The following is an 18,224-nucleotide window of genomic DNA, read 5'->3' as shown; positions in this document are numbered from 1 at the left end:
GAGCTGCTGGCCTTGGACAACCTACTTTATCCCCCAAACAGTCTCCAAAGGACACACTTTCACAATTGCAGTGGGAGATATCGTGTCCCCAGGAAAGTAGTGGCCTACATAACAGATCAAATCAACCAGATGACATTGTCCCCCAACAATACAAACAACTTTGTCATACTACACGGAACAAAAATATAAACGCAACATGCAACAATTTCTAAGGTATTATAGAGTTACAGTTTATATAAGGAAATATGTTGAAATTAATTCATTAGATCCTAATCTATGGCTTTCACATGACTAGGAATACAGATATGCATCTGTTGGTCACAGATACCAAAAAAAGGTGCAGGCGTGGTCGGAAAACCAGTCAGTGTGACCACCATTTGCCTCATGCAGCGCAACATTTCTCCTTCGCATAGAGTTGATGAGGCTGTTGATGGTGGCCTGTGGAATGTTGTCCCTCTCCTCTTCAATAGCTGTAAGAAGTTGGTGGATATTGGCGGGAACTGGAACACGCGGTCGTACACGTCGATCCAGAGCATCCCATCCCATGCAAGCCATGGAAGAACTGGGACATTTTCAGCTTCCAGGAATTGTGTACAGATCCTTGCAACATGTGGCCGTGCATTATCATGCTGAAACATGAGGTGATGGTGTTGGATGAATGGCACGACAATGGGCCTCAGGATCTCGTCATGGTATCTCTGTACATTAAAATGTTCATCTGCCCGGGACAGTTAAAACTGGGATTCATCTGTGAAGAGTGCAATTCTCCAGCATGCCAGTGGCCATTGAAGGTGAGCATTGGCCCTCTGAAGTCGGTTACAATGCCGAACTGCAGTCAAGTCAAGACCCTGGTGAAAACGACGAGCACGCAGATGAGCTTCCCAGTGACAGTTTCTAACAGTTTGTGCAGAAATTCTTTGGTTGTGCAAACCCACAGTTTCATCAGCTGTCCGGGTAGCTAGTCTCAGATGATCTCAGATGATTTTTAAAGACCTTGGAGGCGGCTTATGGTAGAGAAGTTCTCTGGCAACAGCTCTGGTGTTCACTCCTGCAGTTAGCATGCATACACATTTTAGAGTGGCCTTTTATTGTCCCCAGCACAAGGTGCACATGTGTAATAATCATGCTGTTTAATCCGCTTCTTGATATGCCACATCTGTCAGGTGGATGGATTATCTTGGCAAAGGAGACAACATTTTAGGAAAATAAGCTTTTTGTGCGTAGGACAATTTTTGGGATCTTTTATTTCAGCTTGTGAAACATGGTACCAACACTTCACATGTTGCGTTTATATTTTCGGTCAGTATAGAATGAGAGCCCCGAGAGAGGTGGAGGCTAATTACTGCCATTCTGAGAGCACAATTGAAAAACACCATATCACAAATAAACTGTCTCTAAATCACCAAGACTATCTAGAGTTAAGAAAAGTGGGGATATTCATTGGGAAAGACAAGTCAGATCCATTGACAGAGGGGAATGAGAGAAGGGAACACACAGAACAGGGAAACACAGTGAATTGAGATAAGCATCAAAACAAAGGTATGAATCCGTCCCCTTTGTTCCATTGTTAACAGGTGGTGAATGTCTCGCCCGGAGATGATGGAACACTGAGTTCTACTAACTGAGCCTCTAATATTGGTATTTAGAATGTTGGCTAGAATAACACCTTTTATGGTACCGTGCAACCAGGTTTTACTTTTAAATATATACTTTAATGCTCATCTAGGGACAAGCACAGGAAATTAGTGTGGGTTAAAGTGTGTGACTGTTGTGTATTCAATGTGTCAACGGTGTCATTGTATCTGTCTTTATTCAAAATGACATTTGAAATTAAATGACATTTCAAAATGGCTTCTTCAGTTTGATCAACATATTCAACCCTGACACAGAATGCGGTGATTGGCCTAGGCCCTAGGCAGATGAGGAAGTCATGCTGCTGATGTTACCATAGAGATAATAGGAGGGGGAAGCAGGGAAGAACTGAAAACACCTGATGTTTACTTCAAGAGGCGAACAACAAGGTGCAAGGTGCCCAGGGCATTAGCTCAGAGCAAGACAAATACCCCAGACCCTTGTACCCTGAGGAAGCCTGATTATAGGTGACCCATATGTGTGCTTGCAATTACAAGAGTGCTTAATGATACTACGCACCCCATTGACAATGAAGTAGTTTTCCAATACTAAACAGTTAAAACATATTAACGTTCATCTACCTCACAAAGTAAACATGTAATATGAATCCTGAAGATTTACTTGATTAAAACCTCAAACCCGATAAGGTTTGTGTTGGAAGTATATTGTCATAGTGAGTTATATAGACTTTTTAAAGTCTCGTTGTTCTCTTTCCGGTGCGTATTGTGGCGTCATTGTTGTAGATGAAGACATCGCATTTTCCACTCCTGAACTTTACAGCGCTCTGACCTTTTCTATTTCCATGACAGTGCGGCACAGCAGCAGTTATACGCAATTTCCACCGTTAAAAGAAAGGGAGAGAAAAGCTCATCTCACTTCCTTTCAGAATAACATCAGAATCAGAATCACATTCCAATTCAAATCAGATGAAGTTGTTTTTTGTGTGTGCAATAAGCATGGGTAAACCCAACCTTTTACAACAATCTAAGCTGTAACACTTTTATAGACACGATTTAAGAAAACAGAATTGTAGAACTTAAAGTACACCCCAGCTTCCCACCCTTTTTTTATTATACTGCTCCCACACAAATCAATCAAGCCTCCTCCAAGGCCCCATAAGATGGCCGATGGCGTCACAAAATGTAGTTTTCCCCCGTTGGTCCCGGTATCCACGGTAACGGGGGGGATACCAACCCACCCCTTGACCAGACCCGGGGAGGGGAGCAACTTTTTTTTTTCTTGGGCAATGTTCCCCTTACTTGAATGGATTGCCTCTCATTCATCTCAGCATGAGAAATGGCATACAAAGGCCAAGGAAGAGCGAGGGTTTTGGGATTAGACCAACGCAGGCAGAGTTGCAAAGCCTTACATGTAGCCTCGTGGGTTGAGGGGTCACAGAGCTACTAATTGACTTGAGAACATCCACAATAACATTGGAATTGCTTTTGAAGAAGTTGTCATTTTCAACTCTTGTTTTGAGACGATTGGTGAACTGCAACATTCAACATTGTTGCCAAATGCAAACATACTGTACATGTATGCAGCAATGAATTCATGCGTTTTCAGAGAGATGGAGCAGGTGTTTTGGTGGAAGAAATAGTTGTTTTTGTATGGTAATACTATTTTCACACAAAACAATATCATCAATCTTAGATGCAGTTTAGTAGACTTTACACAGTTTGCAATAAATTCAAAGCAAGCCAACAAAATCAATTGATGGCAATTGGCAAACTTACATTATCAATTGGTGGCAAACCTGAATCAATTAGAATTGGGGTGGCAGGTAGCCTAGTGGTTAGAGCATCGAGCCAGTAACCAAAAGGTTGCTAGATCAAATCCCTGAGCTGATGGTAAAAATCTGTTGTTCTGCCCCTGAACAAGGCAGTTAACCCACTGTTCCTAGGCCATCATTGTAAATAAGAGTTTGTTCTTAACTGACTTGCCTAGTTAAATCAAACATTTAACAATCACTGTTAATTGTATTAAATTAAAGACATGTGAATGAATTCTGTCATGTTAAAATGTTAAAGCCAAATACAAGCATATTGATTATTTTAACAGATAGATATTTGGCAAAACTGTGACCACTTGTACATTTTCTGACTACAAATACATAACATATTTGTAAAGCCAGAATAGATTAACATACAATATGGTATGCTCACACATGCCATGACATGTGCATTGTTATCAAAGATACTAAGCTACAATATCCTTATCCTGTGACATTGTCCTATCAATAGAATTAGGAATCAATGTTGGATGTAATTGTCTATACTGTACCATTCCCATAGTAGGCTACAACATCTTGTAAAACAACGCTAAAAACGAAGGAAGGATTTCAGGCTGGAAAATACATGAAGGTTCAAACAACCTTATGCACAGACATCCACACAAAGAGCAAATAAACTTCATATAAGAACAACTGTGTAGAAGCACTGACTTGCATGATGTCATTTCACGCATCAGTTGCAGTGAGTTAGCTACTATACTTAATTGCAGACTCTAAATAAGCAAATAATAGACTGATGAATCACTTACCGAGAGAGCTAGGATGGTAAAATACATACTAGGTAATCCGCATGGATAATGTTTTAGTTAGCAGGTGTACTTTTCAGAGAAAGAAAAGGTGTATGTTGTTTTTATTTTGGTTGTTAGAGCAGCGACGGTGTCCTCTGTTCGTTGCGGCTGCTTTGAGGGACGAGAATCGATTGAAGGGCGGCAGCGGCGACAGCAGCAGCAGCAGCAGCCGCCAAGCAGCAAAGCGAACGCGTGCACAATCTCAAACGTGATTGGCTCAGGTGAACGCGGTGTGTCCACCCATATCTTGCGCTGGTGTCGCGCGCCTCAACGGGTCTTGTTGCGGTTATTGATGTCTTATTATGAATGTCAACGTTTTGACACCACGTTTGTTAGCTTTATACGCTTTCGTTTTGCAAACTACGTATATGCAGTTCGCAAATAGGCCTCTGCAATAGTATTAGTCAGCATTTCTTGAAGAAGTAGAAAATCACCACCTGTAGGGCAAACATATCATAGGCTAGCTACTGATGTCTTTGAAGGTGACTATTTTGGTGGAGGCCACGAAGATGAAGGGAGTGCATGGGATAGAGATAGGAAGAGAGAGGACCTGAAGAGACAGATGATGGTGAGTAAAATGAGAATAATACAGAAAGGTGACAGATGCTTGGTAGCATTTAAGGTCAGGAGTACAACATTTATATAACTATTAACAGTTCAGTTCTGACCGTGACCCCTTGTGATGGGGAATATTTAACATGAACATTTATTTTGATGTTTTCCCTTTCTATAATACACTGTAGGTTGATGGATTGTATGTTGTGGATTAAACTGTATCTGTTGATAGTGATTGACGCCAGACTGGAGTTCCAAGGACCAAGGATACTGATTGTTTGTTGTAGTCTGTGAAACACTGTGTGATTCTGCAGCAGCTGACAGAGTTGTTTTGACTTCCTTACAAGCCTCCCAGGCTGTTGTTTTCAGAACATTTGGTCCTGTGTAATTAGGATAGAAGAGCCTTCTCTGCTAAGGTCAAGTTAGACATGTTCTCTGCTTCTGTGCTGGGGGTGTCTCCCTGTTGCAACTTGTAATTAAACCGAGATGATTCTGATTGATTTGACAGCTCTCCTTTTTGTTCACCTGGAAATTCCCAGTAGACCCCCCACTGTTGACCCGAAGATTCACCCTATCTCCCCTACTGTATGTCCTGTTTTTATTCTTCTCAATAACAATGGGCTGTCACCGGACCTCTGTTTGGTCCCTAAATGTAACCCACCTTGAAGGATGGTCCCCCAATTTTAAATTCACAGGCAAAATCCAATTATAAAGAGAGAGAGAGTGTGTGTGTGTGTGTGTGTGTGTGCGTGCGTGCGTGCGTGTGTGTGCGTGTGTGCGTGTGTGTGTGAAGAAAAGAGATTCAAACTGACAGGAAGGTAGGTTGTTATACTGTATGGACCGGTTTCCCAGACACAAATGAAGCCTAGTCCAGGACTTGAGAGAGCTTTGAGAGAGTTTAATAGTACAGGACTTCATCTGTGTCAGGGAAACCAGCCTTATATATATTACTAAAGTGCCACAGCCTTTGCTGCAAACATTTACACTTATTTGCTACTTCAAGATGAATGCCATGCAACGCTACAGATCCCATATCTAACGGCACTGACCAGCCCTTCGTTTTAAAGCCCTAAACGCTGAATTAATGATGTGATAGTAAGCTGTCTGCTTATACTGTAACCGTATTTGATCAAATGAACTGCTACTACAGGATAAGGAGCTAAAATTGTATTGGATTTTCCCTAATGAAAAATGTATCAACACTTACCAAAATGTCCATGAATCATAATCCACATAATAATTCACATGTCCTGTTGCTGCAGGATTATTTTCCTGCTGTGGCAAACTGGCTCAAATCTTCATGTCTGCCATATTTGAAATCATATGGCTATTACATTTTTTTTCTCGCAGGGACAGACACTTATCAAAATCTCATAGCCTAGACAGAGGTTGATGAATGAATGAAAACCTACAGTCAAGGGGATTCATGAATAAACACATTAATTAGCCCACAGTCCTTCCATGCAAAGACCCAATGAAATACTTCCACTCTCTTCTCCCTCTTTCCTCGAGCTAAATGTCTCTTGCTGAGGTGGCGGCTCAACTCGTTTGAGGTTGAGCATATAATAATTTTACTCAACTAGAGATTTGGACCAATTATGCAAAGCGGAGCATAAACATGAATTGTCCTGCGACAGAACTGGGTGACATTGATACAGGCATTAGGTGGTGAAAAGTGTACCAGTTGCGGGTTTCTTAATTCAATTACCCTGAGAAATTGGGCACACGTGTTGAAGATGTGATTTGCAACAAGTATACACAGGGATCTACACTATACTTGGTACAAAAGTAATCGAAAACCTCACTGATTTATGTTTTTTTTTTTTGTGGTTCAATTGTATTTGACATTGTCACTATGACAGGGACATGGTGTTATAAGACTTCTCATTGGTGGGCAGTGTGCTAAGTCACTACAGCTATCATAATACAAACTGCTATTACAATACAGTCATTATAATGCAAACTGCTACTACAATACAGTCATCATAATGCAAAGTCATTATAATGCAGACTGCTACTACAATAAGTCATCATAATGCAAACTGCTACTACAATACAGTCATCATAATGCAAACTGCTATTACAATACAGTCATTATAATGCAAACTGCTACTACAATACAGTCATCATAATGCAAACTGCTACTACAATACAGTCATCATAATGCAAACACAAGTTCAAACAGGTGCCATTAATACAGGTAACGAGTGGAGGACAGAGGAGCCTCTTAAAGAAGAAGTTACAGGTCTGTGAGAGCCAGAAATCTTGCTTGTTTGTAGGTGACCAAATACTTATTTTCCACCATAATTTGCAAATAAATTCATTAAAAATCCTACAATGTGATTTTCTGGATTTTTTTCTTCTCATTTTGTCTGTCATAGTTGAAGTGTACCTATGATGAAAATTACAGGCCTCTCTCATCATTTTAAGTGGGAGAACTTGCACAATTGGTGGCTGACTAAATACTTTTTTGTCCCACTGTATCTGGGAAACCAGCCATAAATGTAATATAATAACAATGAAACTAAACTGTTATGCAGTAGGCTTATACATGTCATAGTGACACCATTTCACCTTTACTCAGTGCTCAGTTTTTAAAAAATCTAGACTTAGCAAACATAACATGGCTAAATTCCCAATCTGGCCCTCCATCCATCACGGTCACCTAAGAATCTCCAGTTTACAATTGGCTCATTCATCCCCCTCCTCTCCCCTGTAACTATTCCCCAGGTCGTTGCTGTAAATGAGAACGTGTTCTCAGTCAACTTACCTGGTAAAATAACGGATAAATAAAACAAATCAAAGGTGACCAAAAACACCAGATACACATCAGCTGCTGGTTAGTCTTAATGACAAATATCAATCCATTTCCATGACACCCTCTGGGAGGCAGACGTACTGTGAGTGTGCTGTGTAATTGTTAAGTGAGCCCTTTGCTACATGGGCCTTGGACCCATGTCTTATGGCAGCACAAAATGTGAACACATACACACACACCTTTCCCTGAAGTCAATCAAATCAAATTGATTTATAAAGCTCTTCTTACATCAGCTGATGTCACAAAGTCCTGTACAGAAACCCAGTCTAAAACCCCAAACAGCAAGCAATGCAGGTGTAGAAGCACCTGAAGTGTGTGTGTGTGTGTGCGTGTGCTAAAACATATGCTCAGTCAACCGCCTGTACATAAGTGACATTGACAGCCACATCCTCTCAAGCACAAGCAGGCATCTCTCTCAGGGCCTATACCTTCAGGTTCCTCTCCATACTGCCCACCTCAGACTCATGATTACATTCATGCAAAATCCTATTTTGAGCCTACCGTTCACGTAAGTCCCCAATATAGACTTGGGGATACTTAGCCTAGCCATCATGCCAATGCGGTACTGGACTCTATGCTATTTCATTAATGCGCCTGGCTAGGCTAGCTGATGATCAAATAAAATAACATGTTATTGGTTACATACACATGGTTAGCAGATGTTAATGCGAGTGTAGCGAAATGCTTGATTTTCTAGTTCCGACAGTGCAGTAATATCTAACAAGTAATCTAACAGTTCCACAACAACTACCTAATACACACAAATGTAAAGGGATGGAATAGGAATATGTACATGTAAACATATGGATGAGTGACGGCCGAGCGGCATAGGCAAGATGCAATAGATGGTATAAAATACAGTATATAGATGAGATGAGTAATGTGAGATTTGTAAACATTATTAAAGTGGCATTATTTAAAGTGACTAGTGATCCATTTATTAAAGCAACCAATGATTTGAGTCTGTATATAGGCAGCAGCCTCACTGAGTTAGTGATGGCTGTTTAACAGTCTGATGGGCTTGAGATAAAAGCTGTTTTTCAGTCTCTCGGTCCCTGCTTTGATGCACCTGTACTGACCTCGCCTTCTGGATGGTAGCGGGGTGAACAGGCAGTGGCTCGGCTGATTGTTGTCCTTGATGATCTTTTTGGCCTTCCTGTGACATCGGGTGCTGTAGGTGTCCTGGAGGGCAGGTAGTTTTCCCCTGGTGGTGCGTTGTGTAGACCGCACCACCCTCTGGAGAGCCTTGCGGTTGATGGCGGTGCAGTTGCCGTACCAGGCTGTGATGTAAAGTGTTTTAGGTCACAACCAAATTTCTTCAGCCTCTTGAGGTTGAAGAGGCGTTGTTGCGCCTTCTTCACCACACTGTCTATATAGGTGGACCATTTCAGTTTGACCGTGATGTGTATGCCGAGGAACTTAAAACTTGCCCCCTTCTCCACTACTCTCCCGTCGATGTGGATAGGGGGGTGCTCCCCTACCTGACACCATACTCCGAGTGCCCTTACCTCCTCCCTGTAGGCTGTCTCGTCGTTGTTGGTAATCAAGCCCACTACTGTTGTGTCGTCTGCAAACTTGATGATTGAGGTGGAGGCGTGCATGGCCACGTAGTCATGGGTGAACAGGAAGTACAGGAGGGGGCTGAGCATGCACCCTTGTGGGCCCCAGTGTTGAGGATTAGTGAATTGGAGATGTTGCCCCCCACCTGGGGGCGGCCCGTCCAGGACTCAATTGCACAGGGCGGGGTTGAAAGCTTAATGATGAGCTTGGAGGGTACTATGGTGTTGAATGCTGAGCTGAAGTCAATGAACAGCACTCTTACATAGGTATTCCTCTTGTCCAGATGGGATAGGGCAAATTAGCCATTCATGATGGCGATGACATTGTCTGTGGGCCTGTTGGGGCGGTATGCAAACTGAAGTGGGTCTAGGGTGGAAGGTAATCCTTGACTAGTCTCTCTCTTCCCTTCATGACTACATGACAGAAATGAGTGCTACAGGGGCGATAGTCATTTAGTTCAGTTATCTTTGACTTTTTGGGTACAGGAACAATGGTGGCCATCTTGAAGCATGTGTTGACAGCAGACTGGGATAGGGAGCAATTGAACATGTCTGTAAACACACCAGCTGGTCTGCGCATGCTCTGAGGACGGTGGCTGTTGTGTAAATGGCTAATCCAATCGGTTTCTACAAGCTTCTTTTACTTCCCAAGGGTGGTAGGAGGAGTGGGGCACATAAACAACTTAAGAGCCCTTCCAGAATTCACCACTCGCTCAAGGGAGTGCTACTACAATACAGCCACTTTGTCACCCTCACTATGGTGACAGATTTGTTGGTGTCAAGGTTTGTTTTATGCGGCCTAGATATTACTGTTGTTATTAGTGTGTTTAGGCCTGGGATGAGCTAGGATACACTTACATGTTTTATGTGTCACACTTAAGAGGCACACATGACTTTATGCAGGTGTTTTACATGCCAAACATGTATACAAAACAGATCATTCTATATTACAGTAACAGTGATCCAGGCAAACATAAATAACATATACCATAGTCTATGTTTATGAATAATATATCCCGTGAGTGACCACTTACACTGTTAATGTCTGATGACCACAAATGGACTGTTAAAACTGATAGGCTTTTGACATTCTGAAATTGTGCAATCAGAAAAAATGACAAACTATAGAATCTGAGGAATGAAATCGTTGAAAACTGACCAGGAGCGAGGAAAGTTGAATTGTTGACGAATTTCAGAGCGACAACAATTTATTAAGCACTGACAAATCAGTTCCACAAGCACTTGCTTTTATGTTGTTATGGCTTTGAGAAGACCCGACTTTAAACTTCACATCCATTCTGGTTCTTAACTAATCAGCTAGATCCTGTGATGCTTAAGACTTGTGTATGTTGCAGGTAGGTGACTATAAAATACTTGGAAAAGCCACAAATCAAAGGAGATGGATGATGCACTAGAATTGTTTAAAAATTATATATATATATATTCCACTCAGTTTTAGGATGTGCTTTAGTCATATAAAATATGCTTCCATAATGAATTAATCTCTTTATCAATAGAAAACAGGCCATATCAATGTGCATTTTAGGTTTAAAATACAAATTAAAAAGGGGACACCAGAAAATATCTTTATTTATATACTGTAGCTAAGACTTCGCATAGCAGGACCTGGTGGCAGCACAAAATGAGGCTAAATACACACAAATCATATAACAAAGGCAAAAATGCAAAGAAGTTGTGAAAATATAAAAACACCTTCACTCAATTATTGGAAACATACCAAAACACCAAATGAGACATTCATGAAGAAAACATTTTATTTTCCCCCAAAAGACTTTACACAACATTCAGAAACCTGTTTTTGAACTCAACATCTGTTAATCACCATGAGAAAAATGCCCCGTCGCTTCATTCATATACCCTATAAAATATCTAAGGTAAAATAGAGGAAATTACAAATATATATATTTATCTATGCTTACATCAATTCATTGAACAGATTGATGTACAATGCACACACGCTGTTGTACAGCAGGAATGGTACTGTAGGTACAAATAGAAGACAGAGGAACCCGTGGGCAAAACTGGTTGCAATAACATTATTTTGTGAATATTATGGTCAGGTTCTAAAGGGAAGGTGTTTTAGATGTCATTTTACCACAACCAAAATATGGCGTCATGAAAAAGATGTCTTCCCCTGGTTGTCATCTGGCTAACATTTCAACCAGAATATAACATCATTATGACATCCCATATTTTGCCCGCGGGGACGAGACAGCTGGCTTGAATACCTGTGGTCCTTTCGAAGGAAATAACCATAGTATTCAGAAAATAACTATTCAAATGTTTAGAAGCTCAGGCAGAGGATGCTGGTCTTTCCTATGTACAAATGTTTTTCAGGTCCACTTTCATCTCATATACACAGTTCTTACAAGTGTTTTTGTCTCATGTACATAAATGTGCAGTATTATATATATATATTTGAGAGGAAGATATCATTTTTTTTAAATGACTGCAATTGGAAAGTCAAGGGAATCAACATGCTTCTTTGTGCCATTAATTAGCATAGATTGTCATTGTCCAATGCTAAGACTGAACTGTTGCTCATTCTAAAATGCAAACATTTACGTTCACGTTTAGCATATAGGTTAGCTTTAAAGCAGATAACAGCTGCTAATTAGAGATTTAACTCGTATTTACCCCTCTTCTCAAATGCAGCAAAAAGGATTCTATTCACACGGCGAGGTAATCGTGAAATAGGATAATTGAGTGGTTTATGTTGGTATGGAGTGTATGTGATGTAGGTATGTTTGGTCCATTCTTTATCTATCCATCTACAGCTATATGGTCCTGAAGCTGGCAGTGTGAGGGGTCTGTGTTTAGTTGAAACATCAGACAGAGCGAGAGATTTGTACAGACATAAAACAAGGCACATCAAGTTCACGTGGTAAGGCTGGTCTTTCAGTTTCTCTGGAATTACAAAATGTTCAATTCAATAATTAATATTGTCTATCATATACCCATGATTAAAGTCAAAGACAAACACAAATGGTTAACACTAATGAACATCATTATTGCAACATAATAGCACCTTAAACATGACATTGACGCTTGTTATAAAATGGCCATTCATTACAGTACAATGCAATGACTCAAACAGTGAAAACCAACCATCTAATCTACTGTATTTAATTCCAAGAAGGTGGTAATCCATTTCCTACAGTCATACACTGGGTATAACAGGTGTCACATCTTGCTTATGATGCATCATGTACATTTAATGATGCCTATCATTAGTGTTACTCCATCAATAGGTGGCCAGAGTTTTACAAAAAGTGGAGATAAGTTAACCAACTGGATGCAGAGTCAAGAAGATGACGGCCATTTGTCCCAAAACGTCTCTACAGTGTCGAGATACAACATTCATAAGCTGGAGTAAAAAGTCCTTTTACACTTTCCAAAATGTATTTAGCATCTCTGTGCTTCTCACTAGATTTGTCAAATCAACCCCAAAAAGTGAATTTCCCATGATTCGAAAAGAACTGCAGCAGTTCCATGTAAAAAAAGAAGAGAACGAGAGAAAAAGAGAGATGGCCACTTCACGATTAGAACGGTCAATGGATTTCCTTGTACAGGAAGAACAAGAGCATAGTAGAAAACAGGACGTACAGTTTATCAACCAAGAGATTGATAAATATTTCTTTGTTTTTTAAATTATTTATTTGTCTTAGTGTTGCTTTGCCTAACAACTTTTACAATCCTGAAGAAAAGTGGGAGGAACAGAGGCAGACAGGGAGGGGAGAGCATTTCCTGATGCCTCTCCAGACCAAACCACTAGATTTTTTGGGAGGGGTGGATCGGTTGATTAGTGCTCCTCCAGCCAAGATGGTGTATCCCCGCCGGGCATTTTCAACTTGATGTGGAACTGCTTGAGCGTCTGATCCAGCTGCTGCTGGTTTCCTGCATAGTATGCTGCGATGGCATTGTGGAAGAGGATCAGCTGGTTGTGCAACACTTTCACCTGGGAGAGGAAGGAGGAGAAAGAACAGAAAGACATAAGCACACAGAGTCAGACAACACAGTTGCATTTAATGCCGGTTGAACAACTGTGTAATGGACCAGTTTTTTAATTTATTTAGCAAATATCCCACCAGACTTTTCAAACAGCTACACTGGTCAGTTTTAGATTTGGCCAACCTTGTCTCAGAGCATTTCAGTATACAGAAGACAGCCCTATTTGGGTAAAAGACCAAGTCCATATACAAGCACACCAAAAAAGTTGTGAAAAGGGCACGTCAAAACCTATTCCCCCACAGGAGACTGAAAGGATTTGGCATGGGTAATCAGATCCTAAAAAAGTTATACAGCTGCACCATCGAGAGCATCACTGCCTGGTATGGCAACTGCTCGGCTTCCGACCGCAAGGCACTACAAAGGGTAGTGCGTACGGCCCAGTACATCACGGGGGCCAAGCTTCCTGCCATCCAGGACCTCCATACCAGGCGGTGTCAGAGGAAGGCACTAAAAATGGTAAAATATTCCAGCCACACTAGTCATAGACTGTTCTCTCTGCTACCATGGCAAGTGGTACCAGGGTGCCAAATCTAGGTCCAAAAGGCTTCTCAACAGCTTCTAGCCCCAAGTCATACGACTCTTGAACAGTGAATTAGGTATGGGCCTATACAATTTGTGACTGTCTGAAGAGTCACAATGACAGCTCAAAGAAGCACACATTTTATAGGCTATAGTGTAGGGCAGGGGTGGGCAACTCCAGTCCTCGGGGGCCTGTTGGTGTCACACTTTCTCCGTCCGTAGCAAACACACCTGATTAAGCAAATTGCATTCTAAACTGAAGATCATGATTAGGCGAATATTGGAGTCAGGTGTGTTAGCTGGGGCTGGGGCAAAACTGTGACACCAATCAGGCTCCCGAGGACTGGAATTAACCACCCCTGGTGTAGTGTTTAACTGCATTCGGGTTGCATGTGCAGTCCAGCAGTGTCAATTAGGCATGTGCTTTGACTTTATGGGTAAATTGTGTGAAGTAAATACGCTAGGCTAAAGGCTTACCGGCGACAACCTGTTGGGACAATGTGCTATTTTATTTTTGGCTCATCTGCATGTTGAGTATTTTTGGAATTGCATTAGTGCAACATTGGGGAAAAATTTTTGTAATTTCCCAGGTTATTATTTTGGGAAATGTGAAGTGTTCCCGGGACAGTCCCAGGATGCTGGTTGCCCATGTTAATCCCTAGTTGACAGCAAAGGTTCCAAGACAATTACATCCTAGTAAGGACGCAAAATCTGGTCACATGTATTCTGTACTAGCCCTTGATGCTGAAAAAAGACTTAGCTGCCATATCAGGAGTAGCCTAAAACTAGCTTCGGAAGTACCTTGTTCTCTTCCAGGAATTTGAGCTTGATGGAGACGTCGTTGCGCATCTTCTCATACTTCTCGCGGTGGATCTGGAACTGCTGCTGGGAGTATTCGATCTTGGGCAGAGTGGTGGCATCCCGCGGCCCCAGGTTCAATTCCTCCAGGTCTGTGCGGTACGCGTCAAACTCAACCCTACAGGGGATGTCAAAGAGCAGACGGAAGTCAACTACATACTATTTTTTTCGGGTACTATAGCAGTCTTGACAACTCCAGCGGTCATCGTCTTGCCAGACAACGACCAGAGGAGTTGATTATACAGCACAAACAGATCTGCGACCAGGCTAGGGATAATAACACGTCCAAGAGTCAAACAAAATCCTACAAAACATTGATGAAACCTCCCCAAAACACTTAATTGGCCATGGCAATTTCCTAAACTGAGTCCATATCAGAAAATGACTAGGAATAACATATGCCCTCAAAATGTTCAATAAGAGGATGCAAGTCAGTCAATAAGTAACAGTGAACCAATTTAAACTGATATTCTCATATTACCTGGCAGTTTCATACTGTTTGATGTTAATCATAGTGTCCTCAATTGTTTTGTCCACCAGTGTGTTCACATTGGCAATGAAGAAGTTGATAGCTCCCAGTAGGGTCTCCCCATTTTTGGACAAAAGTTTTTGAGTGTCAGCATTATATCCAAACTCCTCCTGAAACACAAGATTGCATCACACATTTTTTTGACAATTCAATAAGATAACGACTACCAGAGAACAATTGTATTATCTGAGCAAGCATAGCATCGTTGAATATGATCAAAATACTACTTCCCTAAAATATGAGGCAAAAGGTCTTTATTTCCTAAAGAGATGAATGGATATTGAGTGACCCATCAATGTCATGGGAAAATTGCTTTTAGAGTGAGGACATAATTACATATATTGAATCATTATAGAATTCCCTTAAAGGGTTTCCAATTGAGAGCTCATAGATCATTTTGACATCCAATGACAATTCAGACAGTCACATTTAACTTCCAACCACGAGCTGTGCTTTCTTAAATCTCGATACATGTTTATTTAAACCTTTTATACAAAATGGAAGTCTTAACAAACCATGAATGTCTAGGCCCAAATGTCACAGCAAATAAACCATTTTGGACAGGCTTATTCATCATACAACAGAAGTAAATCTAACACGAAACATGGCAGTGCTACCATCTCATAAACAGAACATTGAAATACAAACATGTACACACACACACACACACACACACACACACACACACACACACACACACACAACCCTTTCATTAGGCAGCAGGTGGGGGATGTGCATAAATCCCATTACAATAAAGATAGAACATGAAGTACGGGTCCCACCCAGTTTACTGTTCATAATTGCCTATAGATCTGACAAGGGTTTTAGGTGGCTATAAAAACTAGCTATCATTTACGCATAAGCAAATACTTACAAAACATGCATTTCAAATGAATGCCCAGAATAAAAACAGGTGGTCTTCACTGTAAAATGCTTAGCAATGAGCCCTTTATAAAGAAAAATGTGCACAAAACAATAAGGAAATAGTAACACAAAATAACGAGGTAGTTGAGGGAATACGTACATGTAGGTAGGGATAAAAGGGACCAGGCAATCGGGAGGTAGGAAACGGTTCAGCGAACATAGCAAAACCGGAAAATACTTTTTTGGGAGGAACGGAACCAGAACGAATTATTTTAAAAGCATATGAAGAACCGGTTAATAACGTTATTTTATGTTCCGTGCATTTTGTTCCAGTCAAACAAACAAAAAACTCAAAGCGCCTATGCAAAGCCCTCACTGTCACTCAAACTTCCAGTGTCAGGCTGCCCACCAGTTGAAAATCTTTGCCAGTGTGTATGTAGGCTACCTTCCCCTCACTCCGAAGCATGCAGTCTACTGTAAGCTACTGACGTTACAAGCGTGATTTAAAAATTAGCAAGAGGCATTTTTTAAATTAGAGGACAATGGATGAACTTTATCAATTCTGGTTAAGGTTACTATCGATATCACGTTTCACATTGGATTTATTAACTACAAAAGTCTTTACTTTAACTCTGGTGCCGCTCTACACATACCAGCTAGCTGTGGTCTAGCTCTTAAAACGAACGGCCTGTTATGTGTAATGTAATGGAACTGAGAGTCATGATCAAGGGCTATCCCTGGTCCAATGTCAAACTCCGAAGTTCAAAGACATTCAAAAGATTCCTCATCGACGCCGCTCATTCATAGATCTAATTCTGTGTGCCCAATTCAGATCATGCATGTCATAACATGCCCATGCCTTCATGCCCAGCGCTCTCCTCACCCGGAACATTTCTGCTGCACCCTACACTTGTCTGTCCAATGCATGTACATATCTTGCCCACTCCATAGCAAGCTGCTCTATCCATTGGTGAAGTCATTTAAAGTAGAGCTAAATGTTTTAAAAAATATATATACAATTATTTGAGGTTTAAAAAGGAACAGAATTAAACTATATAAACCATTACTTGTTGGGGGTTCGAACCGGTTCAGAACTTCACTTTGCTGTTTGGAACAGTGGGTGGGGGAAATGACGGTTCTGCTCAGAATGAAACTATAGAAACCATTTCTTGTTGGGGGTTCGAACCGGTTCAGAACTTCACTTTGCTGTTTGGAAAAGTGGGCGGGGGGGAAATGACGGTTCTGCTCAGAATGAAACTATAGAAACCATTACTTGTTGGGGGTTCGAACCGGTTCAGAACTTCACTTTGCTGTTTAGAACAGTGGGTGGGGGAAATGACGGTTCTGCTCAGAATGAAACTATATAAACCATTACTTGTTGGGGGTTCGAACCAGTTCAGAACTTCACTTTGCTGTTTAGAACAGTGGGTGGGGGGGGAATGACGGTTCTGCTCAGAATGAAACGATTGAGAAATCATTTGTTCCAACCCCTTGTCAGGAAACAGTGGAAGCAGCGTATGTGAAGAGGGTTTAAGTGTGTCTGAGTGTGTTTAGGGTCAATATGCATGTAGGCGTGTTTTGTGTGTGTGAGCGTATGCAGTGTGTGTGTGTGTGTGTGTGTGTGTGTGTGTGTGTGTGTGTGTGTGTGTGTTGGAAAGCCAGTGTAGTATGTGTGAGTATGCATAGAGCCAGTGCAAGAGAGTTAGTGCGAGGGATATTTGGTTATTATTTCAGGGTACATCAATAATACATTTACTACAAATAATAAATGATACATCATGTATAAAACAGCTAAGTCAAATAAAATAGGTCCGGCTTTGCATTAAGCGGTCTGTCTTTTAAATCCATTTTATATAGATACAAATTAAACCAATTTATCAAAGGCTTTTAGTGCATTTGAGAATTCAACACAAGTGAACCCACTCAGCATCATCCGCACTGAGGCAACCTGAAGCAGCTCGAGTAAAAAAGGGGAGAAAAATCACTGACTGATCTGACAGGTGAAAGCAGAATAGTGTTAACCTACCCAGTCCTTTCACCTAGCTATCAGTGGTTATGGAAAAAAAGTGATGAGGAATAGAAGTAATTTCAGAGTACTGATAACAAACCAGAGCCAGAAACGGCCATCCTTAAAAGGTATGTCCCAAACCACAGATCTAGGAGGAGGTTACTTTACTCCCAATCCTAACCTTCCATTAACATTACAGGCATGAAGAAAAAAACAGATCTTGTATTCGTTTCAACTACTTCAACCTACTCCAGCTTCAGGTTGCTCGTT

At 41.1% G+C, this 18,224-nt stretch overlaps 2 protein-coding genes across 4 annotated transcripts in view; both read right to left on the bottom strand.

Moving 5' to 3' along the window:
* The window catches only part of fhdc1 (FH2 domain containing 1), a 65,117-nt gene extending 60,775 nt beyond the window's left edge, over nucleotides 1-4,342 (bottom strand). Inside the window, 1 exon segment of the mRNA XM_035789080.2 lies at nucleotides 4,174-4,342. The gene's annotated coding sequence lies outside the window, so the exon portion shown is untranslated.
* Nucleotides 4,343-10,716: 6,374 nt separating this feature from the next.
* The window catches only part of arfip1 (ADP-ribosylation factor interacting protein 1 (arfaptin 1)), a 31,503-nt gene continuing 23,995 nt past the window's right edge, over nucleotides 10,717-18,224 (bottom strand). For all 3 annotated transcript variants that reach the window (XM_035789077.2, XM_035789078.2, XM_035789079.2), the window contains 3 exons: nucleotides 15,035-15,192; nucleotides 14,497-14,671; nucleotides 10,717-13,123 (listed from right to left, as the gene is read on the bottom strand). In XM_035789077.2, the coding sequence (XP_035644970.1) occupies nucleotides 12,968-13,123; nucleotides 14,497-14,671; nucleotides 15,035-15,192 (489 nt within the window). In that variant the 3' untranslated portion in view covers nucleotides 10,717-12,967. The remainder of the gene's footprint in view (nucleotides 13,124-14,496; nucleotides 14,672-15,034; nucleotides 15,193-18,224) is intronic.

This window comes from Oncorhynchus keta, chromosome 16, assembly GCF_023373465.1.
Source record: "Oncorhynchus keta strain PuntledgeMale-10-30-2019 chromosome 16, Oket_V2, whole genome shotgun sequence".
Taxonomy (NCBI): Eukaryota; Metazoa; Chordata; class Actinopteri; order Salmoniformes; family Salmonidae; genus Oncorhynchus; species Oncorhynchus keta.
Note: the sequence above shows the minus strand (reverse complement) of the source record. Positions and strands in the feature narration are given on the sequence as shown.